Genomic DNA, 25,575 nt, shown 5'->3' with positions numbered 1-25,575 from the left:
TGAAAATAGATTTTCTTCAGTGGTTTTAAAAGAGTGAAGAAAATACAACTGGTGATGTCATAGTAGTAAGGATCATTCTGGATCTTTTTGTGTTTAAACTTGAAGATCTTGGAGACATCTTTCCCATCATCCATCTCTTATTAGTTCAATTTATAGATTTATACTGTATAGTAAAATAAAGAGGCAGAGTTACAAAGTATGAGTATCTGCCAGACAGGAAGGCTCCACAAATACTACCTGGTGTTTTAGATCTTCACACATATATTTATGACAATGCTCTGTCTGTTTTGACATTTTTCTTTGTCCCTTTTGTGTGTGTGTGTGTGTGTGTGTGTGTGTGTGTGTGTGTGTGTGTGTGTGTGTGTGTGTGTGTGTGTGTGTGTGTGTGTGTGTGTGTGTGTGTGTGTGTGTGTGTGTGTGTGTGTGTGTGTGTGTGTGTGTGTGTGTGTGTGTGTGTGTGTGTGTGTGTGTGTGTGTGTGTGTGTGTGTGTGTGTGTGTGTGTGTGTGTGTGTGTGTGTGTGTGTGTGTGTGTGTGTGTGTGTGTGTGTGTGTGTCTCTGTCTGTGTCTCTGTCTGTCTGTCTGTCTGTCTGTCTGTCTGTCTGTCTGTCTGTGTCACCATGAACTATGTTCTACTTTTGGTTCCATGCTAAGGTTTTGCATTGTTTATGTTTTGGCTGGAAAAGAAGAGCATATTGGCTGAGTGAAGAAGCAGAGAGCAGCACGTTTCCTTTGTGATGTCTGCACTGAGAGTACAGTAGTGTCACCTGAGGAAGCCCCAACAGCACAGTGTGAGAGCCCCAGAGCCGTTCATCAATTTTTATTTTTATTCCGCCTGCTGCACACACTTCTCTTTGAAGTGATTTCTATTCCACATGTGACCACATTGTATTCACTATACAGAACCACACGACATTAACATGAAAGCTGAATGAGTGACCAGTAGATGGGGTCAAAAACCTGTAAGCCTTAAAATCAGATCCCAACAGCAAGATGTCCTGCTACTGAATTATAAAATAGACACGAGTAGAAAACATGAAATATCATGAATAAACCAGAGATACTGAACAGCTTAAATTTCCTGTCTGTGCAAGCCCAGTGTGATTCAAGCTCATTTTTTCAAATCAACTGAATTTGAGATTGAGTAAATGAGTCAATGTGCATGTTAAATAAAGATCTTGATGGATAGCTTAGTGTAGTTTAAATGCATAAAACAAGCAAACAGTTAAATTGACTCTGTCAAAAGCTCACTTTTAATCACTCTCATTAGTGTAAGTTGTGGTAACAGCTGTGCTTAGCTGAGAAATAGTCCAGCAACGGCAACATATAAATGCATTAAACAGTCGAGATAAAACTGGTTTATTATTGAGCTTTGGTGCTGTTAAGGACATTTGGTTAACCTTAAACAGAGCCAGTCTTGCTACCTTTTTTTTGTCTGAAAAGCAAAACTAAATGGCTGCTTGCTTCTTTGGTAGTGAGTTACCATAAAGTATAAATGGACTGGTGCTTGCCGTTGGCTATGCCATCAAGAGACATTTAGGATTTAGTGTATTGCCCAAGGAGGGTTTGACTTCTACAGAAGAGGATTGGCTCTGAAAAAAAAAAAATTGGTTCTGACTATTTTTTTAGGATTCTGACTTTAATCTCAGAATTCTGGCTCTGATAAAAAAAATCAGAATTTTGAGAAAAAAGTCAGAAATCTGACTTTAATCTCTTTTTTTCAGAGGCCCTAATCCTCTTCTGTAGACTTCTGTACTGCAGGAGCTGACAGATGATTCTACCAGTGAGCCACAGCTATTTTGTTGTGTTATCGCTGATTTGAATGGAATGGTAAATGGCCCTATATAAATCTTATATCGTGCTTTTCTAGTCTTCTGACTACTCAAAGTGCTTTTACACAGCATGTCACACCTACACATTCACACACTGATGGTAGAGGCTGCTGAGTAAAGTGACCATCAGAGGTAACTAATCCCATTCATACACCACAGACGAAGCAGCAGGAGCAGTTCAAGGTTAAGTGTCTTGCCTAAGGACACATCGGACATGTGGCTGCAGGAGCTGGGGATTGAACCCTTGACCTTGCGGTTGAGTGACAACTCTACAAACTGAGCCACAGCCGCCCCCACCATTTAACTCCACATGAAAAAGTAAAGAAGCATATTTTCCAAAATGTTAAACAATGCTTTCACATATTGAACAGTAGAGTTGTGTATTACGAACATTTGGGCTCTATTCATCATTCCAAGTAGGAAACATTCAATATGCCTGTTCAATTTCAAAGAATCCAGTAATACTTAAAAAGGAATTCTCTTATCTTGATTATATTTGCTTAATTTAGTAGAACTCACACGAATGTAACAAGTTAATTTTTCTTTCTTCCATTTCAGACAATTTCTTTGTAGGAATACAACAACACTCAAACCCTTTCGAAATATCAACTTGTTGTGAAAATCTCGATGAGCAGTATAATAGATATCAAGAACAAATGATACAAGTGTTCAAACCTCTGCCAGTCTAAGCATTGCCTCACAAAACTGCAATGTGCCAACGCAGGACAACAGAGACTTGACTCCAATGGGTTAAATTGAGTACAAAATTGTTTTTTAAAAATTAAATTTGACTTCTGAGGATTGAAATATGGGGTCCACCAAATGGTCACAGGTCAGAAGTGAAACCAGGAAACAGAGCATGAGCTAAACCAACGCTCCAGAGATTTGTGTTATTTTTTAATTGAGTTTCTAATTGCTTGTCACACTCCATTAGCTTTACCTCAATTTAATAATGTTTTTCAAGTATATGACTGAAGTCCTGAAATGAGAATCTGGTAGCTACCATGTAGAATGGACCTCCTCCTCTGACATCGCTGCTGCTGCTGCTCTGTTACGTATGATAGCAGTGTAGCAGGTTGGTTAACAATACAGGATGTTCAAAGCTGTCAAATCTTTTTAAAATACATCTTGTCGAGTAGTACTGTGAAAATAAATTGTTTCTTCTAGATCTGTGACTGTCAAATAATCCATGTAAAAAAAACACATATCATTACTTGTGTGTAATTTTGTAGGATTATTGCTAACTACACACTAAAACATAGTCCTACAGTTTCATTCAGCTATCAGGGGCTTTCAGCCCATTGGTCTGCTTTTCTTGCAAAGAGAACCTGCACTCTCTTTTGCCACATGAAGGCACTCAAACACTGACTTTATTACACATGGTAGCATGTGTGAAGCTAATTTACTCGTCAAGCTTCAGAAGACTCATGCTAAGTCAATCATCTCTCAACCAGAAGGTCAGGGTTTAGATCCCCGGCCCCTGTAGGTCCTCCTAACATGTCAAAGTGTCCTTGGGCAAGAGCTGTTTTGTCGACTGTGTATAAATGTTAATGAATGGGAGGAGTTCATACTGATGGCCGCTTTACAGCAGCCTCTACCATCAGTGTGTGAATGTGTATGAATGGATGAGTTAATACTGATGGACTCTTTACTCAGCAGCCTCTACCATCAGTGTGTGAATGTTTATGAATGGATGAGTTAATACTGATGGACTCTTTACAGCAGCCTCTATCATCAGTGTGTGAATGTGTAGGTGTGACCTGAGGTGTAAAAAACGCTTTAAGTAGTTGGAAGATTAGAAAAGCTCTAAACAAGCTCGAGTCCATTCACGATACACAGCAATAGCATTTAGTCTGAGTTGTGACCACCTAACTAATGTAATTTAAAACGGTCTGTACTTTGAAACCAGCGTGGGTTTATCTGAATGTTTCAATGCATCTGTTTGAATTCAAAGCATGAGCCTAATTACTTGTTTTCATTCAAAAATGTCTGTAAAGGCAAATATCTACAGAGAATTGATCCCTTTGTTTTTTAGAGCCCTCAATTCTTTCATTTTGTAAAGTTTGCAGACACAGGAAGCAGATCCAGATGTTTCCCTCATGAGCAAGCGGAGAATTTCAAGGTGAATTTTCACTCACATTCAACGTGTATCCAACATCAATGTGTATATTGGCAGATACTGTTTCAATCCAGTCAATTCTTTCACCTTTCACCCAAGAGAATTGTAAAATGGTTTCACTGAAGTCATATGTTCACTCATTTCCATTCCATTTGATTGTGGCAGTTATATGTAATACAATCTGTATCTTTATATCAAGACAACTGCAGTTCCAGCCTCCCTAAGCAAGCCTCTTTGAGTCTGCTCTTTGATTTATTCATAGAGACTAGTGTTTTAATAAAAAATAAAAGGTGTACTTCATGTCTGCTATCTCACAGCTTCTTTATTGATCCATCATAGTTAAGACTTATTTTAGAAATATAAGATGATTTTTCAAGCCAGGACTATGTACCTTTTATAAGAGGGATACAAATAGACCGATTGAAATGCACCTTGGTGTGTGTGTTTTAAATTATTATTTATTCTCTACTTTTGACCAAACACCATCAGCTAAATGAACCCTAAATACAGGTATGTATGACGAGTTAGAGGGCCCTATAATCATGATATGAATGACTATAAGGCCTGCTTGTCAACAAACTTAAATGATGTTTATAAAAAAAAAGGTTTAAATATAACTCCTCTTAGATTACCCCAGAGCACCACACTATCCCTCCTCAATTAAAAAAAAAACAACTAAATGAATGCAACCAGGAGATTGTTAAGTCTTACATATTTTAGACCTTAGTGCAGCTTTGAGATTTGATCATGAATTTTTAATCAACTCACAGAAACACTGTTGTTTTCTATGTTTACACAAGGTGGATATCGCACTCAGTAGGCTACTGTGCTGTCTTAGAACTCACCTTTCTATTAGACCTTTGTCTTTGTCAATCCACCTCTCACAGGCAGACTGCTCATGAAAAGTCCGACAGCTCTCAATACACCATCCCATACATTTTTCTCTCTAAACTGTGCAGGCTCCCACTTAGACTTGTGTCTGAATAACTGCATTTCTCTCTATTGTAGGATAAAACATTGCTCCATTTAAGCTGCTACAATAAGGGTAAATGGACTTTAGCTTATTTAGCACTGTTCTAGTCTTTTGTACAGTGGCCGGTAGGGGTCACAAGTTCAACAACTGATGGTGACCCCTACCGGCCACCGTACTTTTGACTACTCAAAGCACTTTTACACCGCATGTCACAACTACCCGTTCACACACTGATGGCAGAGGTTGATATTTCATTCCCAAACTCTCTCTCTTCTCATTTTCAGACTCTCCACTGTCCTCTCTGAACAAAAGCAATGAGCCCAAAATGAAATCTTCAAAAAAAGGTGAAACATGTTTTTGTGACCTAAATGATCAGATAAAGAGTGCATGAAAGTCTCCCTTAAATTTGTATCAGGAATTAGTTTAGCTTAAAAAAGCTTGAATGCAGAGTGTGGAAGAAAGTTGTTATGATTGCAGTTTGTGAAAATGGGAGAAAATGGATTTTGAAGCCATGCTAGCAGCGTGGTCCAGGGTGCAGTTAACTCTGTTTCATGAAGTACAATAAGACACCAATAACTCAGATTATTATTAATATGAATGTTTGCAGTGCTATTGTAAGTACCTGGAATAGGTGGGGAATAAGTCAAAATACCTACCTACTTGTAGCTACATATATACAATACAGGAACAGATTCAGAAGACTTTACCAATCCAACACAGTTTTGTAAAGAACTTGGATCAGTCCATCTTCTTTTTCAAGATTCTGTTTTTGTGACCTCGTTTCTTCTTGAGTAAATTATGTGTGTTTTTGCCACCTCTCCTGCTCAGCCTTTAGTACTGCTGAGCCCAAGTGTCGCTAATGCTATTTTCTAGAGTGGCAAAAGACTTTTAGTCTTAATTTGATCTGTTTAAAAATATTTTTTTAAGTAGTTTTTGTTTAAGTTAAGTAGTAATTAGATGTTGTGATCAATTAATCATTTAGCATCTGGACAGACAAATTCAATTATTCATGCACCCAATCCCCGTCTGGCAGTTTTTTTTTGCCATCTAAAACAAGCCATGGTGTATCAGACATTCTGCTTTTCTGAAGAGCTATTTTTCTTTGTAAGAAAATCCTCAGCAAAAAAGTGGTGTGCCAATTTGCAAAGACAGTCTGAAAAAAATCTAAGAAAGTATTCTGTAAAACCTTTGCTGAATTTAAGAGGAACCCTGCCCTGTAATTGTCTGCAGATGATTACTTTCTGATGAGTTAACAACTTTAACAAAAAAAGGTTGTAAAGTCAGAGAAAGATAGACGCTGAATGAATCTGCAGCAGTGTCTTTAATGCACAGCAAAGAATTCAGCCACATAAAGGCTATATGCAAATATATAGAGGATTTAAAAAAGGGGGTTTGACAATTTGAACTAGGATAGCCCCTTAATTCTGGGTATTGTTCAAAATCCAGATTATTTAAAAAATGTATTAACTCACGTCCTCTAGAGGAAAACTTTAAAAATGACCTATATGTAAAATGTTTCCAGTTTGCTCTAAAGAACTCTTCTACTGGGTTTAGTGTGAGAACATCTTCATCAATACCGAGACAAAGACAGGTCAAAATATCAAACTTCAGCAGAAACTGGCCATCCGTTAGAAGAACCTCTTGACACTTTGGGAAAAGTGATCAGAAGTTCAAAATAAAAGAGAGTAAGGTCTATTAATCTATCAACATGATACAAGTTTATGTTACACAAACTGATATGTTGCTGGTGTAACTAAAAGCTAATCTTCCTCATCTTGCCCGTGGTTGATATATTTTTATCTTACAACAAAGTTCAGACAGACAGAAGCGTGGAGGTACTATTCAGCATGAAGTGAGACAGTGAACTGAGTTTTTTAAACTAATTTTCTTGAGTTGGCCCGATCACATAATCCCTTGAACTTTATTATAAGCCTTTGTCAAAAACGTATCAAAGCATTTACTGGTAATACTTTTTTTAACTAATACAATACAATTTGGAAGGAGTGTCTGTCTATTTCATGGTAAACAGCACTGAGTTTAGTATTTATAACAGAGATAAATACATAGGTTGCAATAAGGTCCTTGTTGTGAATTGCAGATAATGTGTTCCAATGTTAAGTCAGCAGACTATTTGACTTATCTTGTAAAAGCAAATTAAATAATTTGAAGTTCATTGAAAAGTAGCTCCCTTTATTAAAAGTACTTTTGATCAAAAATGCTGCCTCAGTCTACTGGTTCTGTTTAGTATAGCTTCTTAAATGAAGACAGAAGTAAACTTAAAAATGCAGGTTAAAAAAGATGATCACTATTCACTGGATGCACCTCAGTATAGGCTTTAAACAAGTTTTTTTTTTTTAAGTATATGTAGTAATCATAAATGGAGGCATGTGTTTTCTATAGCGTTATACAAATGTGTTGTCTTCATTATTTGAGTGGATAGTGTGTGGTAAACAATGTTTGCTTCTTGTTGTGGCTGTTTTTGCCTTTATGGCTCTTTGTGGCTCTTTACGGCTCTTTGCAGCTCTGCTCTGCCTCTGGAACTGTTAGATGAACTTAAACTCAAGGCTACACACTACATTCAACAATAAAAAATACAAGATGTCATGGTACTGAGTGGATTCCTTACATTGGAGTGTGAAACAAAAGCATTTCTATATCCATGTCTGTTCTTATCCTCTGATACCTTTGCATATTATCTCATGATATTGTTATGCTGAATAGATGCAGACAATTCATGTAACCCTTTCATATAAAGCACATAAAGCGCTAACTCTAAACATAAAAAATACAAAGCAAAAGTACATCAATGATTAAAAATAAAACCACCTCTCAGGTGTTTGAGAGCAACTTTTTTTAACCTCAGTTTATTAGAAACATATTTTAAACACGTCTATAGGCTGCCTCTAAAAGCAAACTTCTGAGGGTTTCAGAGCCTCAAACCACTTGTATCAGTGGTAGAACTTGCTCACAAAATCTTTTCTGACACATCTGCCCTCCTTTAGGAAATATCCCATGTCCACATAACTCAATGTGTGCCAGGTTCCAAAGATGTACATGCTCAAGGAGGTAGCAATTTATAACTCCAAAATGTTCATGCTGATATTTTGTTTCTACCAGAGGAAGCACTGATTCCATGGCAATGTTCTACATCCCACCTCTCCAGTGCTGCAAATTTTAAGTTATGATACACAAACAAATAAACAAAAAAATATCCACACCTCATGCTGATACTAAGGTTTCAGGATTATAATAACAGAGCAGTGAATAGTTCATGTCCTGAGGTTTGACGCAGGAATGGTTAATAAGGTTGGACCAGGGTTGGACAGGCAGCAGGTGGAGAGACAGATGAGCAGCAGCAGAGGAGCCACTGAGCTGACACTTCAGGCTGAGACATTCAGAGAAGAATTGCAACGATCGCCGTTTCTATTTCTGCCCTCTTATCAGGCAACATTGTTCATTTCATCATATAGGGGATATTGTAAAGTCATGGTTTCTCAGCCTTCCTCCCCCGTTTACTGGGATGCCGGCGACAAACACTTGCAGTCTGTGGCTGGGTGAACGACTTGAGAAACTCCCCGTCGAAGTCAGCGGATAGAGCAAGCGGTTTAACGGGAAATGAATGAAACCGGGGAACATCAACCGGAGCTGATCGAGCGAGCCGACAGCCTTAAGGGTTCAACTTCGGCAAGTAAAGCATTCATTAAACATGAAATAGCATGGATGTAGCCTGGATCAGGTCACTTCACCACCATCAAATGCAGTGTTATATGCGTAGTGGCAGGTATGAGAGCACATCATAGGCTGCATGCAGTTTGTTATTTGATGAAGAAGATACAGACTCTTTCAAAACGGAATGTTCACATTATGACTCATGATAAGTTTAGGGATAGGCTATATATTTTAAGATAGATGGGTTTCTGCGCATGTCACAATATTAATAGCAACATTTGGTGTTTGTAATTGAAAATACGTTGTCTATAACTTTGAATAAAGGGCGCATAGCCTACTCTATCATTTATAATTTGCTTCTTTATCGACCTACGTGTGCTTAGCTGCAAGTTTAGAACAATATTTGCTGAAAAAACGGCGTTGCTTAGTTTATCATTTTCCATTACGTATGCTGAATCCAATGGGGGACTTTACTAATTCCCCAAAACCCCTTTGTCCTGCTGACAAATGCATTTAAACTGACATAGAAGCAGATTCAATTAAACTTATTGTTTTTTTGATCGTATACTCGTATTGCGTGTATTAATTGAAGCGTGGTTTGATGGTTTGAGTGGTTGATCTTCAGCTACCTTTGTGATAGGCTATGCTTATTATTGTTTGTAGGCTACCATTCTTTTCAGTTGACAGGGCATTCAGCTGATCTGGGATTTCTTGAGGAATTATTTTTTATCAATTGATGTAACAAAAAAAGACAGAAATTAAACACACATTTTGTTAGTTTTCTGGATAGCCTCGATTCAGTTTTCTATGTTTATGTGAAATTGTGGTTTTGTTGGAACATATATCCACCTGGGATTTAGCCCTGATATTTCCTCCATGCCAGCACCTTGAATTTCATCACTTCTGTGAGTCTTGCTTTGTGAGCACTTTTTGTTCAGAAAGCATTTCTTTCTAAACGGGATACCTAAGCCTTGGGGGAGAGAAGTCTGCATGAATTTACTCAGTGTTCAGTTTTCACACTTCTCCATTTACCATACTGAGCGCTAAAACTATACGGTAAGCAGAGTTTCTTTGTTTCAATAGGTTCTGTGGATAGATCAGTATCTGCATGGCTTTGACTCAACCCTGAGTGTTAAGTTAGTTTCTGTTTGCAAGTCCTTGACCAATAGTTAACCAAAAGGCTTTAGTTATGCAAGTTAGAGGGTTGAATAAACATATACAAGATAAAATTGGTGGGTCGTCAGTAGCCTATTGGTTAGTGTGCGTGTGATGTTTGTTATTCTGTTTCTTGATGACCCTGATGAAGGCCACGAGCCGAAACGCGTCGGTCTAAATTGTTAATAAAGTTGATCTTCATACTACAAGTGTTGTATATTTTGACCTCTTCTGTGCGTGCCCCATATGCAGAAGCTGTGGTCCTCCAAGCGGGTGGCCCGGGTTCAAATCCGACCTAAGGCTCCTTTCCCTAATGCCATTCCCCACTCTCTCTCCCTGATCTCTGACTCTATCTGCTGTCCTATCTCAAAGTAAAGGCTCATAAAGCCCCCAAATAAACCTTTGAAAAAGATAAAAAATGGTTAAATATTGATTTGTCTTGCTGTCGAATCTTCATGTATTGTATTTGTACTGCACACCCACCTCATGCTTTTTTTTTCCAGAGGATGTCTTGTAGTTTTAAGGGCAGAATTTCTGTATTTCTTGACTTCCTGCTTTCAGTCTTCAAATTCATGTCAACTCTCATTTACTGGTTGTGCTGGCCTCATGTTTTAGTCTGTTGCCCTTGGAATTGGCTTGTAGTCAAATTGTGTTAGCGTAAAACCCTTTCAAATGGATCCTCAGTTTGGCTCTTTTAATGCAGATGAACTTAGATTTCAGTAAGAAGGCAGCAGTAAAAACATATATCTGTCTACAGCATAAGTAATAGTGTGCAATGTGTTTGAATTTTATGTCATTGTATACTGTAAATGAACCAGACAGGCATCATTTCTACCTTCCCTTTTGTAACTTATTGTAAATCTGTTACCAAGTGTGTTAAGATATTCCTAAATTGGTATTGATTCTAACTAGGTTACACAATTTAGTTGTACATTAATACTTAGTTTGCACATTAATACTTAGTTTGCTTAATTCATTTATTTGGGATAATTTGCACGGTGGCCCACAAGAGAGTGCGTTGCAACTGCCCATTATTTCAGTAAGAAAAAGTGGGCAGCTAATTCATCAATAATGCAAATTCAAAAAACAGAATTCATCAACAGCAAACATGCTGCTAGTCAATGTCACACAAAAATTCAACAAACATTAGAGGAAACTAAAGGCTCGCTCACACTAGCAAAGTTTAGATCAAGCACGATTGCACCCCCTCCCCATTCCCCCGCTGGCCTGCACTCACACTGCTCCAGGACTAACCAGGCCTGAGCACGGTCACCTCTTAAGGTCGTAAAACAACACATGTCTTTACGTAGCCTAGTTACTGCACGAAGTGTGCTTAGTTTACAAGACAGGCGGACTCGAGAAAATATAAAGAACAAAAAAAAGACACGCTGTCAGGTCCACGTCTACACCTCGGAGAAAAAGAAAGCTGACTTTGTGTCTTATATTGTGTCATGTTAGTCAGATACAGCCATAAAACTCTGGATTTCTCCATAATGAAAGCTGTCCATGCTGTGTACCCGTGCTTGGGCTCCTGCATGAACTGTACCGTGCTGAAGCACACCTCTTTGAAGTGTGCCAGGGCGGAGGAAGTGTACCGTGCCTGAGCACTCACACTAGTCATAGAACTGGACTTTAGGGGTGAAGTGTGCTTGGGCACAGTACAGATTGCCTATAGTTTGAGTGCGCCCTAAGAGGAAAAGCTTTCTATAAGACATGAGAGAGAGAGATGCAAAACATGCTGTGAATACTGATCGGACCAGATAATAATAGACTTTGCTAAACGATAAGGTTTTTAGGTTTGAAGTGTTCAAGTTTCTGTTTGTGCCAGTTTGAACTGTGACAGCTGTTTGAGATTTAGTCTTAGTCTTTGGACGGAAAATGTTCATTAGTTTAGTCACAATTCAGTAATTTTTACCCTTCAGTGTTTTGTTCTAGTTTAAGTCGACAATAACTCAACATTTTTTATTCCAGTTTTAGTCAATAAAAAGTAGGGCCAAACCGATATGAGGGGGCCGACATTGATATTGGGGAGAGGAAAAATGATCCATCGATATCCTTTTAGATCTATGTTCAATCTGTAGGGATAGATAGATCTGCAGAACAAACACTTGTGGGAAAAGATATATGATGAAGGCATGAGGGTCACACAACTGGAAAGTAACTTCACATGTACATGCATCCACTGCTTCACACTGGAGAGTGATGCTTGTTGTAATCCATATAGCGCCCTCTGCTGGTGAAAGAGGACTGCTAGTGAAATACAATGATGCCCAAATTAAATGCTGTTTGACTGGTGAATAAATCTAGTGATATCAGCGTATTTCTGCAACAACATTTGCCGATACTGATAGGCCTGGATATGCTAATATTGGCCGATATTATCGGCTGGCCCATTAATCGGTCGGGCTCTAATAAAAGTAATCATTCAGCCTTTTTCTCTCTTTTAAAATTATTCAATTTGCCTAATACAGGTATCAGAAACTGATGAGAGTTGTTATTAGCGGTTTTTCTAAACTCATAAACGCATGAAAAAACTTAAACACTTAAAGCAGTAATATGTAACATATTGTTAATGCAGTCTTTTATTCTGAAACACCCAAGGAACATATTACTGCATTATAATTACTTGAAGTATTTAAAACATATTGATATACTTTGAATTGACTTATACTTGTTGGAATATTTTCACAGTGCTGTAAGGGTACGTCTACCCCTGTCATGTTATCTAAAGATTGATGTAGTTTGACACAGTTAAACAATTTCTTCCTTTACTTTTTTCAGTTTTTAGAAAGAATAAACTAAATTAAACTAAATCATTATGTACAGGTATCATTACTTGTCAGATGGCTTGACCGTAATCTCCATATGGCAAATTAACTAATGCCTGGAAGTCTGGGAACCCATGAGGGCTGTTAACAGACTCCAATGTTTTATCATAGATCAAGCTTTTTTAAAACTCATAATGAGTCCCAGTAGGAAGTGCAAGGACACATAAGTTATACAGTATTATGCACAGTCATATTCAATTATTCAGCTACAAAACCAGGCAGTAATTAGAGGTTTATGTGGATGGCTTTGAATGTGTCATGAGAGTGTGTAGTAACATACATTCTGATACATTAAAATAAGGTTGCAACTGTCAGTCTGGGACCTCAACTGAAATGTTTCCTAATTCAGTAGGATACTCTGCATTTTAATAACCCCAGTGTGTCATTAGCATATTTATTTAGATCCAAAGCAGAACACTTGTGCATTTTAATGACCCCATTTATTTCCATGTCTGATATGATTGTGAAGCTTGTCCCATTACCGGATTGTTGTGAACACTTTCATCAGACACTGAACGTAAACAAGATTAATCCTTCAAATTGGAATAAAAAGATTCATGGAAATATTGAATGTCTTAAAGTTGTTCCTACATTCCCCCCAAATCATGAAGTACTAACAAGAACACAAAATCACTGCTTATACCCAATATCATTCATTATTTGATTTTGTCTGTATGTGGTATGTTTGAGAGAGAGACACACAAACAATGAAAATAATATGCATTATAAGCAAATTATTTTTTTTAACTGTAGCATTAGTATCCAGCAGTTCAAATGACTCACAGGCTGTCTGTTCTAGTTGAGACACTGACATGAATGTGTTGTTTCTGGCTGTGGCTCAGTTGGCAGTCGTTGTCGTCTCTCAATCAGAAAGTTAGGGGGTTTGAGCCCCAGCTCCTGCAGCCACATGTCTGGTGTGTTCTTTGGAAGGCTAAGTTACTCCTCCACAGTATTGGTGTTTGCAGTATATGTTTTTTGGGAGTTGTTGGCCTACTCAGAGATTGTATGCTCCAATGATTTTTTATGATACTTAAAATGCAGAAAAAATTGCAGAAAATCCTTAAAAATGTAATAAGCTGAAAATATAACATAACTTCAATATTAGCAAATGTAATACATACAAATCTGCTTTTTCACAAGTTGAATGAACAAAAATAATGTTTTGCTATCTAATTAATATTCCAGAAATTCCATATTAGAATATGCAGAAACAAAAAGGCAGTCCTAAACATGGAGCATTTTTTATCTGACAACTGCGTTCTTTTTTCTGTATTGCAAGCCAACAGTCTTGTCCTGTTTCTTAACTTTTGAGTGTCACTTTTTTGTAAAGCTATGCAGTTCAAAGCATGCAATCATTTTTTTTTTCAATTACACACAAATTCAGACTCTCATAATGTCAAGCAAAACTAATGAACCAAAACAGTGAGAAAAGAGGATTAACATGTTCATTGAGTACAGAATCGCTCAGCTTTGTAAATGCTCCTCTCACTTCTTACAGACAAAATCTGGGATTGCTTTGATGTACAATGAGGAGACCAACAATACCTATGATGTCTGCCTAAAACTGACCAAAGAGGTATTAACCATTCAGAAGATGGATGTGGTTTGCACAAGTGGAAGTGAACCCCAAGTAAATGTAAGTGTGCCAGAGCCTTGCATTTACTCCAGAATACTGTTTCAATGTTCATGATTTCTTTTTGCCAATAAGAAACTCCCACTTTTTAAAGCACAGAACTGTTGTACTACGAAGACAGGCTTCTGGCAGTCTGGGCTTAAGCATCAAAGTAAGCAGATACTACTTTTATTATGGAGAGAATAAAGTGGATATGAAAAGGTTCTGGGTTACAGAGATGAGAAATCAGTTTTTCCAGAGAATTTCACAACAGACTTTCAACAATGTGTTTTTTTTCTGTTTTATCTCTCCTTCTTCTCAGGGAGGGGCAGAGCACAAAGTGCCTGTGGTTATTTCAAAGATTTTCAAAGATCAAGTAGGTAAGAAAGTTTACTTTCAAACTACTCCAATTTGGTATTTGGGAAATATTTTGAATCCAACATGAAATGCAATTAACCAAGTTACTTTGTGTCTTATTTTGAGTCATTTTAGTCAGATACAGCCATAAAACTTCTGGATTTCTCCATAATGAAGTCTGTCCACGCTGTGTACCCGTGCTTGTGCTCCTGCATGAACTGTACCGTGCCAAAGCACACCATTTGAATGTTCAGCTTTTTCATTTTGTTATTCAATTATCTCTGAGTTAAAAAGAAAAAGACAAAAATAACATAAAGCTGTAGAGCTACTTCTTTTCCCATAATTAATTGTAGGCGTTGGTTTTAGATTTGTGGTCTAAAATAACCCTAATGGCATCACCCATGCTGTTTTTTTAGCAGTTTGAAATACAGGAGATATAAACTATACTGAGTACTTCTCAGTATGATTAAAGCAGACTTCACTGGCACATGCACCAAAAACTGAGCTGATAAGATCTCTTTTATGTGAAATGATTAAACTAAATGAAACACTGCATTGAACAGTGGCTGGAGGGGCTTTACAAACTAGAAAGCCTCGCAGATGAGAAGTGAAGGGTCTTCAAAAAGTTCAACCAGGTCCTGTCGCCTTTTGACACAAATGTAATACATATACCATTATTCACACTCAGGGGTAACTGATGGACTTAGAAGGTAAAGGTTTGAAATCTAATGCATTGTTTTCTATAATCCTTACTTTGTTAATAGGTGTGCAAGTTTCTTTACCTCAGTAAATAAACCAAAGTGGTAAACAGTGATTGGATTTAATAATGTGACTATTCTGCCAGCTAGATGGAGGAGAGTGTGCAGACATATCTCTTGATACATCCTCTAAAATTAGACTTATATCTGTCTTTATATCCCTTGGGAAAAGAGCTTTCATTGTTTCCCCTGCAAATTAGTTTGTATCCAGGTTAGATTGATGTTCTTTCTCTGAACTGTAGGATGTTGTCAGGGACATTGATTGCTATTTCGTCACCAGTACCAAGTTTGAAATGATCAATTATTTCCCAGTGTTGTCATTAACCTCTGACACTTGACATCTGACCTCTGCAGCCGATCAGACTGGGAAGCTATTCGTTGGGGATGCTGTGTTGCAGGTTGGTATATCAGTTTGTGACTTGCATGATTTGAATTTGACTCAAGTCAATGCCAAGAGAAGAAACTTTTGAATCTTTATTTCACATTCCTACTCAAATTCCTGTGGTAGTTAATTTATGAAGTCACCAAAAAAGAACAATTTCTGTTCATTAAAATACTAATACAGTACATCAGCCTTTCCCAAACTTAAGACTGCCGTGGCGCGCTTTGAAATACAAAATTATTTCGGGGCCCATTATAATTTTGAGTCATATAAAAATGACTAGAGCTATAACTTTCAGTAAGGGTAAATTATTGGACATTACAACATGATATTATGGGAAGATAGACACAAATGTTTACTGAACTATATGTCCATGAATAGTCATGACATGCCTTACTAATCACTTAGAGGGTTCACTCATGGTAAATCATCATTATTGTGATATTTCTTTTATTTTTAAAATTGGTGGAGGGCTTTTTGCAGCCCACCTGCAGTACCCACACGACCCACCAGGGGGCCACGGCCCACACTTTGGGAAGCACTGCAATACATAAATACAAAGTTCCTATTAGTTGGAAATTGTTGAGGTAATTAGTAACAACTTGACTTCACACAAGGTGGGCGGCAGTAGCTCAGTCTGTAGGGACTTGGGTTGGGAACCGAAGGGTTGCCGGCTCAAGTCCCGGTGCGGACCAAATATGGAAGTTGGTCTGGTAGCTGGAGAGGTGCCAGATCACCCCCTGCCGAAGTGCCCCTGAGCAAGGCACCGAACCCCCTCCCCACCATCAGCTCAGGAGCGCCCGCTGTGGGCCGCTCCGTCAGTCTGGCTTCTCTCCATTAGTGCATGTCCATAGGATCCTGTTTGTGCATGTGTGTGTTCATGACTTACAGAGTGTAAAAACTGAAATTTCCCCTTGCAGGGATCAATAAAAGTAAATCTTAATCTAAATCTTAATCTTAAGAAAGATTCAGAAGACTGATATGTCTTAAGTTGAAGAAGGTTTATACATATAAGAATGCTCTGGAGGAGAGATGGAGTAACAAAACACGTCTGGTGGGGTGTCTTGCCATCCCAATTCTGCCAAACTCTTCCTCGGGCTCTTCATATACAAAATACGTTATTGATGCCAGGGTCATATTGACCCCCCTAAACTAGTCTGTGACGGCTAGGACACTAAGGCTGCCAAACATGCAGATATGAGGGACCCTTGGCACACTAAGCTGTCCTTGCTTCTCTAGTCACAGCTGAACTCTATCAGGTCTGACTGACATCAGAGAACAGTGAATAAAGAAAATGATGTCTGTACATTTCAATCTAAACAGGGACAGAAATTCCACCACAGAAATTATACAAAGTTCAATTGAAGTTGTCTGTTAGGTTTATTGGATTTTTAGAAAATAATATCAAGTGGATTCATTGGAAGCCAAGCAATATTATTGATCATAAGCTAAGATATGAATGATGTTATTATTTGAATAACTTCTGATTCAAACAGAAAATGATCCAATAGTTCAATACTGGATAATTTTTTGCCATGACCTGTTTGAATCGTCACGCTGCAGAGGATTGCATTCATTTTGAGCCATTGCAGGCAAATCAAGGGTTGGTTAAAATGAATTATTTTTTAATGTGAATAAAATCAATAGATAACAGCTATAACCTCAGCCCCTGAGAAGTTTAACACAAGACGCAGATGTGCAAACCACCCCACCCCTACGCCAAAGAAGTCGGTCGTTTTGTGGGTCTTTTCTTTGTGATTGTTTGTTGTGTTAAAGGTATCAGGCATACAACTTTTTGTTGTAAAATATATTATCTTGTTGTAATTTTCTGTGTATTTGTGTTGTCTCTATTGAGTTCCTTTAAATGCCTCTGTTGTTTTTTAAATCTTTTATTGAAAAGCAATGTTTAGATATGCATTAAGTGTACACTTCTACGCAATATATTTATGTTCTTGCCTTTCCATTCTCTCTGTTGATTTCTTTAGGTCAATGGCACAAGTGTAGAGCCTTGTACTCATGAGGAAGTTGTGAGTATATTTGTTATTAGCTGTTGTAAAAGCCAATACCCTCTTCATCCATCCATTGCTGTTCCATCCTTCTTCCCGGTATACCAGCTAATCCCAGAGGCTTTCAAAATGAAGATTCTACTTTCTGTGTTGTTTTCTTGGCAAGTTGCTGTTTTTGTTCCAAGTTGAAGCAATGACAAATCAAAAATATTGAGAAGAAGGAGATTTGTACCAAATGTGACACAAACGGGAGCTAATGGTTGACAGCAGTTTTATTCATGTCCCGTTTTAACAACTCAATTTTATTTTCAAATAATGTTTCTTGCTTTGTTATGTATCCCTTCAGCCCCCCTGCACACACCCATACCCACAATCTTGCTTAGTCTGTCATTTCTTTCTCCTTGTGAAGCCTCATCAGCTGTTCCCTACATTCACCTCAGGAGCGTCAACACACATAATGAGCTGTTTCTCTTCGGAACTAAATGCAGTGCTTTTAATAAAAGGCTGTCACGTTCACACCAGATGCTAAGGCTAAAGTGACAAGGGCTGCTACAAATGTTGGAGAGGATATTTAAGGATCAGATCTGAGGCTAGGATGCATGCAGACATGCTGACACGGCGACACGATGACACAAACAATTCTTGGTGTTCATGGGTTACTTTTAATGACAGCTGTCCTTTTCTATCAGAAAGGTATCTTTAATGACTTCCTTCCATGATTTCTGACTCTATCCACTATCCTATCCCTACAATAAAGGCCCCAAAAGCCCAAAAATAAATCTTTAAAAAAAAAAAGAAAAGTATATATATATATATATGTATATATATATTTTTTTACTTGACCCTCAGGTAGGGGAAACACTGTGATAATTCAATTCAATTCAATTCAATTTATTTTGTATAGCATCAACGTCGTCGTTTGTTCTGGCAGGCCGTCAACCAACGATCTTGAGGAGCCTAAGAGAGCTCAAGAGCTCTCAGGAAAGTAGGTGGTTAGTGACTGAGATTTACAGATAGATACATGCAGTAATATGATGTACTGTATATGCACAGAGAGAGAGAGAGAGAGAGAGAGAGAGAGAGAGTGCCAGTTTCCCCGGTAGTCTAAGCCTATAGCAGCATAACTAAGAGCTGGTCTACACCAGCACTAACTATAAGATTTATCAAAAAGGAAAGTTTTAAGTCTATTCTTAAAAATACAGACTGTGTCTGCCTCCTGGACCTAGGCACTAGTCGCTCCTTCAGGTAGGATGGTGCCTGGCCATTTAGCGCTTTGTAGGTGAGAAGAAGGATCTTGAATTCTATTCTAGACTGTATAGGGAGCCAGTGCAGAGAAGCCAGGACAGGAGTGATGTGGTCCCATTTCCTGGTTCTGGTCAGTACATGAGCTGCAGCGTTCTGGACCAGTTGAAGATTCTTTAGAGATTTGCCAGAGCACCCTGACAAAAGAGAGTTACAATAATCCAGTCTGGAGGTAACAAATGCATGAACTAGTTTTTCTGCATCATTTTGCGACAGGATATTCCTAATCTTGGATATATTACGGAGGTGAAAATAGGCTGTTCTTGAAACTTGACTGATGTGAGAGCTAAAAGACATATCTTGATCACATAGAACTCCTAGATTCCTAACAGTGGTGCTAGATGCCAGGCTGATGTCACTAAGGACAGTCAAATCACTAGAAAAAGTCTCTCTGAGGTTCTTAGGGCCTAGCACAATAACTTCAGTCTTGTCTGAGTTAAGTAGCAAAACATTTCTGGTCATCCAGGTCCTAACGTCCTTAAGGCATGTTTCTAGCTGACATAACTGACTGGTGCCATCGGGCTTCATTGATACATAAAGCTGAGTATCATCTGCATAACAATGAAACTGTATGGAGTGTTTCCTCATAATATTTCCCAGAGGAAACATATATAATGTAAAGAGAATTGGTCCAAGCACTGAACCTTGTGGGACTCCATGGCAAACTTTAGTGTGCACAGAGGACTCATTATTAACATGTACAAACTGAGATCGGTCTGATAAGTAGTATTCAAACCAACTTAAAGCAGTCCCTGAATTTCCAAGTAAATGTTCTAGTCTGTACAACAGGATCCGATGGTCAATGGTGTCAAAAGCAGCACTAAGGTCTAACAGGATGAGCACAGACAGAAGTCCTCTGTCTGAGGCTAGCAGTAGATCGTTTGTAACTCTAACTAGTGCAGTCTCAGTGCTATGGTGGACTCTAAATCCTGACTGAAACTCCTCAAATAAACTGTTGTCATGGAGAAAGTCACACAGCTGTTTAGCTACCACCTTCTCCAGGATCTTCGAGAAAAAAGGAAGGTTGGATATAGGCCTGTAGTTAGCCAGAGTTCCTGAGTCCAGAGTAGGCTTTTTAAGTAGAGGTTTGATTACCGCTACTTTAAATGCCTGGGGTACATAGCCTGCCAGTAGAGATGAATTGATCATATCTAATATAGAGTTGCTAACTAAGGGAAAAACTTCCTGAAACAGCTTGGTTGGGATTGGGTCCAAAATACAGGTTGACGGTTTCGACGCAGAAAAAATGGGATATAGCTCTGAAAGGTTGATTGGAGAAAAACAGTCGAGACTAATATCTGGTCCTGGAACTGTCTCTGCCATATCAGACGTATCCACACCAGGTAAGGGCAGGAGGTTACCAATTTTGTCTCTGATGTCTAAAACTTTGTTGTTGAAAAAACTCAGGAAGTCATTACTGGTGAGGGCTAGAGGAATACAAGGCTCAATGGAGCCATGACTCTCTGTCAGCCTGGCTACAGTGCTGAAAAGGTATCTAGGATTGCCTTTGTTTTCCTCAATTAGAGAGGAGTAGTAGGCAGCTCGGGCGTGACGTAGAGCCTTCATATATCTTCTATGACTATCCTGCCAGAAAAAACGAGATTCTACCGTTTTGGTCTTTCAAAATTCCGCGACGATTGTTTTAGAGTACGGGTTTCTGAGTTGAACCATGGAGCCACTATCCGCCGCTTGACAACCTTCTGTTTCAGGTGAGCAATCGAATCCAGAGTAACTCTCAGCGAATCCACTGCACTATCAACAAACTGATCTAGCTGAGAGGGACTAAAGCTATTATAAGAGTTTCCAACTGGGTTGAAACACGGTACTGAATCAAAAACAGCTGAAATAGCTTCCTTAAATCTAGCAACAGCACTATCCGACAAACTTCTAGAGAGCACACCTCTTCCAGGCAGAGGTAATTCTGGTAGGACAAAATCAAATGTAATAAAAAAATGGTCTGATAGCAGAGGATTTTCTAGGAAAACTGTAAGGTTATGGATTTCAATTCCATAAGCTAAAACAAGATCCAGGGTGTGGTTAAAACGATGAGTAGGTTCGTTTACACCCTGGGTGAAACCAATAGAGTCTAATAGTGACATGAAAGCTGTGCTTAGGCTATCATTATCAACATCCACATGGATATTGAAGTCACCAACAACAATTATTCTATCACTGTTCAGGACTGAATCTGATAAAAATTCTGCAAATTCAGATAGAAACTCAGAATATGGGCCAGGAGGACGGTAAACTACAACAACTAGAACTGGCTGAAAGGTTCTTGAGACTGGATGTGAAAAACTAAGAACAAGGCTTTCAAAAGAAGAAAAATTCAGCTTTGGTCGAAGGTTAACTGGAAGTCCAGAATTAAAAATAACTGCTACTCCACCACCTCGTCTGGTGTCTCGAGGTATATGAGTACAAAAATGACTGGGAGGAGTGGATTCATTCAAACTAACATATTCATCTTGACACAGCCAGGTTTCAGTCAAAAAAAGTAAATCAATATGCTGATCTGATATCAGACCATTCACTAAAAGAGATTTGGATGCTAAGGACCTAATGTTCAAAAGTCCGCAGTGAATCTTCTGATTTTTTTGCAAAATCGTATTCGTAGTCTTGATCCTGATGAGATTTTGACAATTTACGCCTTTTCTTTCTTTGTTTGGATGACTTGGTCTGGGCCGGGGGACAGACACAGTACCTATAGTATAACTACAGTTCGATTCAGAATTACAGCTATAGTGACTGGGAGTCAGATCTAAGGGAGGCGCAGAGAAGCGTAAGACTGCAGCTCTGCCTCCTGGTCTGAACTCTGAGTTGTTGTCAAGGTTTTGGACTAATAACCTCTGCTATGTTTCTAGATAATAGAGCTGCACCGTCCAAAGTGGGATGGATGCCGTCTCTAGCTAGCAGACCAGGTTTTCCCCAAAAAGACTGCCAGCTATCTATGAAGCCCACATCGTGTGCTGGACACCACCTCGACAGCCAGCAGTTGAGTGATGACATGCGGCTATACATGTCATCACTGGTTTCATTTGGGAGAGGTCCAGAGAACACTACGGAGTCCGACATCGTCTTAGCAAAAGTACACACCGACTCCACATTAACCTTAGTGACTTCCGACTGGCGTAGTCAGGAGTCATTAGTGCCGACATGAATTACGATTGTATCAAATCTACCTTTAGTCTTTGTCAGCAACTTTAAATGAGATGCGATGTCGCCCGCTCTGGCCCCGGGTATACACCTAACTACACCTAACTATGCCCGCTGACTTCGTTAGCTTCACGTTTAGGACTATGGAGTCTCCAATAATCAGAGTTTTATTCTCAGCGGGTGTGTCGCTGAGTGGGGAAAATTAGTTTGAAACGTGAAGTGGTTGGTGGGGAACCGTGTGCTTCGATTTTTGACTATGCTTCCCTCGGACAGTAACCCAGCCACTGCCTCCCGGCTGCTCGGGAGCTACCGGGGGGGAAGCCAAGCTATGTCGGCCCGCACCGGCTACAGGTGGCTGGCTAACTACGGCTGCATACGATGACTCTGACTCAATGGTGCGGAGCCGTCTCTCTAACTCAGACACCCTCTCCTCTAAAGCTAAAAATAAACTACATTTCTTACATGTATCATTATCACTAAAAGAGGACGAGGAGTAACTTAACATCTGACACGTAGAGCAGGACAGAGCAGGAGAGGGAGAAACAGAAAAAGAAGCCATTGTAAAGCTAACTGCTAAGCTAAGCTAAGAGTAGGTACACAGTCCAGAGGAGAACAGAACAGAAAATGATGCAATACGCTCACCCGTAGTTCGCTGCTCTGCTCGGGTGCTGCTCGCTGCTCTGCTCGGGTAAGTCCTCTGATAAGTCCTCTATGCACTCCAAAGTTAGCCATGGAGTGCCACTAGGTTCAGTGCTTGGACCGATTCTCTTTACATTATACAGTATATGCTTCCTCTGGGTAATATAGAGAACAAACCATATGACGTATTTTTGTAGGCCAACCCGGAATTAGCATTGCCATGGGGTCTGACGAGAATTCGCCTATGGGATTTTTGCATTGGATTTTGGATCATTGCAGAAAATAAGCTCTGTGGCAAACGCATGTTTCTGAAGCGTAGGCGTTTTGTTCAACAGGATAATCTTCACAGATGAACACCATTTTTATGATGTTTGAAGCGTTAATGCGGCCGACAGAAGTAAAAAGCTATTGTTATGCTAAAGCTAACTATGCCACGGTCGGATGATTGTGACGTTATGCTTCAGACGATCTCCGATCAGCTAATCAGCGTATGTTAATAAATTGTTTACTAACATAATATTTGCCTTCACCCAAAGATTAAACCTACAGGAGACATCTCAGACTAGTGAGAGAGTTCCCGCCCTCTGTGTCCGGTGTGATGACGTTTAATGTCCCCGACAACCACTGTTGTCACATTTAGCCACCTGTTAGCAACCGCCTTTTTAAAGATGCGTGAAAACTTCAAAACCTCAGAGAGACTTTTACTAGTGATGTGACTGTGCTTAATGACATCAGCCTGGCATCTAGCACCACTGTTAGGAATCTAGGAGTTCTATTTGATCAAGATATGTCCTTTACCTCTCACATCAGGCAAATTTCAACAACAGCCTATTTTCACCTTCGGAATATATCTAAGATCAGGAATATCCTGTCGCAAAATGATGCAGAAAAACTAGTTCATGCATTTGTTACCTCCAGGTTGGATAATTGTAATTCTCTTTTGTCAGGGTGCTCTGGTGGGTCTCTTAAGACTCTCCAACTAGTCCAGAACGCTGCAGCTTGTGTACTGACTAGAACTAGGAAAAGGGACCACATTACTCCTGTGTTGGCTTCTCTGCACTGGCTCCCTATACAGTCTAGAATAGAATTCAAGATCCTTCTTCTCACTTACAAAGCTCTAAATGGCCAGGCTCCATCTTATCTTAAGGAGCTACTAGTGCCGTACTACCCTTCGAGAACATTACGGTCCCAGAATGCAGGCCTGCTAGTGGTACCTACAGTCTCTAAGTGTACTATGGGAGGTAAAGCCTTAAGTTATCGGGCTCCTCTCCTCTGGAATCGCCTTCCAGCCGGGGTCCGGGAGGCAGACACAGTCTGTATTTTTAAGAATATACTTAAAACTTTCCTTTTTGATAAATCTTATAGTTAGGGCTGGTGCTGGTGTAGACCAGCTCTTAGTTATGCTGCTATAGGCTTAGACTACCGGGGGAACTCTCTCTCTCTCTCTCTCTCTCTCTCTCTCTCTCTCTCTCTCTCTCTCTCTCTCTCTGTGCATATACATCATATTACTGCATGTATCTATCTGTAAATCTCAGTCACTAACCACCTACTTTCCTGGGAGCTCTTGAGCTCTCTTAGGCTCCTCAAGATCGTTGGTTGACGGCCTGCCAGAACAATCGTATGAGTTGACGCTATACAAATAAAAATTGATTGATTGATTGATTTTGTTTTGCATAGACTCTGGATAAATGGGTTAGAGATTCAGAATGTTGTCGGCTTTTTGTTTTGTCAGCCATCACTTTTCTGCAGCATGATAAAATTGAAACAATGGATTTTAAATTCTGTCTTTTATTACTCATGCATCTATAGTGCTGTTTATCTATGTCTACTGCAAATGTCAGTTTTGATGTCTGTTTTACAGTGTTTTTGTATCATATGTATTATTTCCAAAAAGCCTAAACAGGGTTAAGGACTGCAAATTAGCCATGGCTAGAAGTCCATACATGTTGGCATATGTAACAATGCCAACATGTATGGTCCTCGACAAATAAACTGAAAATAAATAAATAAGGCACTTCTATTAGGCTTTACCGTATCATTATATCCTCTTATATCATCTTGTGATATTTTGTATATTGTGTGGTTTATTTTATTTATATTAGATTAAAATGTGTAATACATCATGTCTCATGATATTTCTCTCTTTTTCCCCCAAAGGTTCACCTGCTGCGCACTGCTGGAGATGAGGTCACCATCACTGTTCGGTACCTGCGAGAAGTTCCATCTTTCCTAAAACTGCCTCTAGGTTAGAGTTCAATAGCATTAACACTAACAATTAATGCAATTTAATCAAGCGATAAAGCAATTTTATCATGCAGAGTTGCCTGAGCCAAGTAGAGTAAGTGTTGTGATCCCCTGCTCCTGTAGTGACCATCAGCAGCTTGAAAAGATGAAAGAAAGACTCTGAAAAAAAGAATATCCCTGGGTTGCACCAGCTTTGTGTAAGATCACACAAGAAGCCTAGTTTGAACATCATTTATAAATTAGGAAAGGGTTTACACACAACTATCATTGAGGGTGTTGCACAAACTAAGATTGTTCCAACGTAGGCTCAAATCTTGCTCCGAGCTCTTAGTAGAAGCAAAGTCCTCTGTAAAATATAGGTTTCACAGTGGATCTTAAAAGATCCCACTGTTTGGAATGGGCAATGAATACTCTGTGTTAATTTACATCCCCCCAGAAATATATAATGACTTTATTTTTACTTTTTTTTTCTCCATAAGCAGAGGTAACTTCATCTGTTAAATGAAGGGTACAGTTAAATTAACTTGGTAGTCAATTTAATTTGACT

At 39.0% G+C, this 25,575-nt stretch overlaps 1 protein-coding gene across 2 annotated transcripts in view; it reads left to right on the top strand.

Annotated features, from left to right (window-relative positions):
- Positions 1–8,252: 8,252 nt before the first annotated feature.
- The window catches only part of sntg2 (syntrophin, gamma 2), a 53,019-nt gene continuing 35,696 nt past the window's right edge, over positions 8,253–25,575 (top strand). Inside the window, exons 1-7 of one of the 2 annotated variants that reach the window (XM_065966690.1) lie at positions 8,253–8,607; positions 14,074–14,211; positions 14,308–14,359; positions 14,510–14,563; positions 15,657–15,700; positions 17,670–17,711; positions 24,942–25,029. In XM_065966690.1, the coding sequence (XP_065822762.1) occupies positions 8,539–8,607; positions 14,074–14,211; positions 14,308–14,359; positions 14,510–14,563; positions 15,657–15,700; positions 17,670–17,711; positions 24,942–25,029 (487 nt within the window). In that variant the 5' untranslated portion in view covers positions 8,253–8,538. Of the gene's footprint in view, positions 8,608–14,073; positions 14,212–14,302; positions 14,360–14,509; positions 14,568–15,656; positions 15,701–17,669; positions 17,712–24,941; positions 25,030–25,575 lie in introns of both variants that reach the window. The other variant, XM_020644617.2, reaches the window with a different exon arrangement.

Source organism: Labrus bergylta, chromosome 18, assembly GCF_963930695.1.
Source record: "Labrus bergylta chromosome 18, fLabBer1.1, whole genome shotgun sequence".
Lineage (NCBI taxonomy): Eukaryota > Metazoa > Chordata > Actinopteri > Labriformes > Labridae > Labrus > Labrus bergylta.
This window is presented reverse-complemented; position numbering and strand designations above follow the sequence as displayed.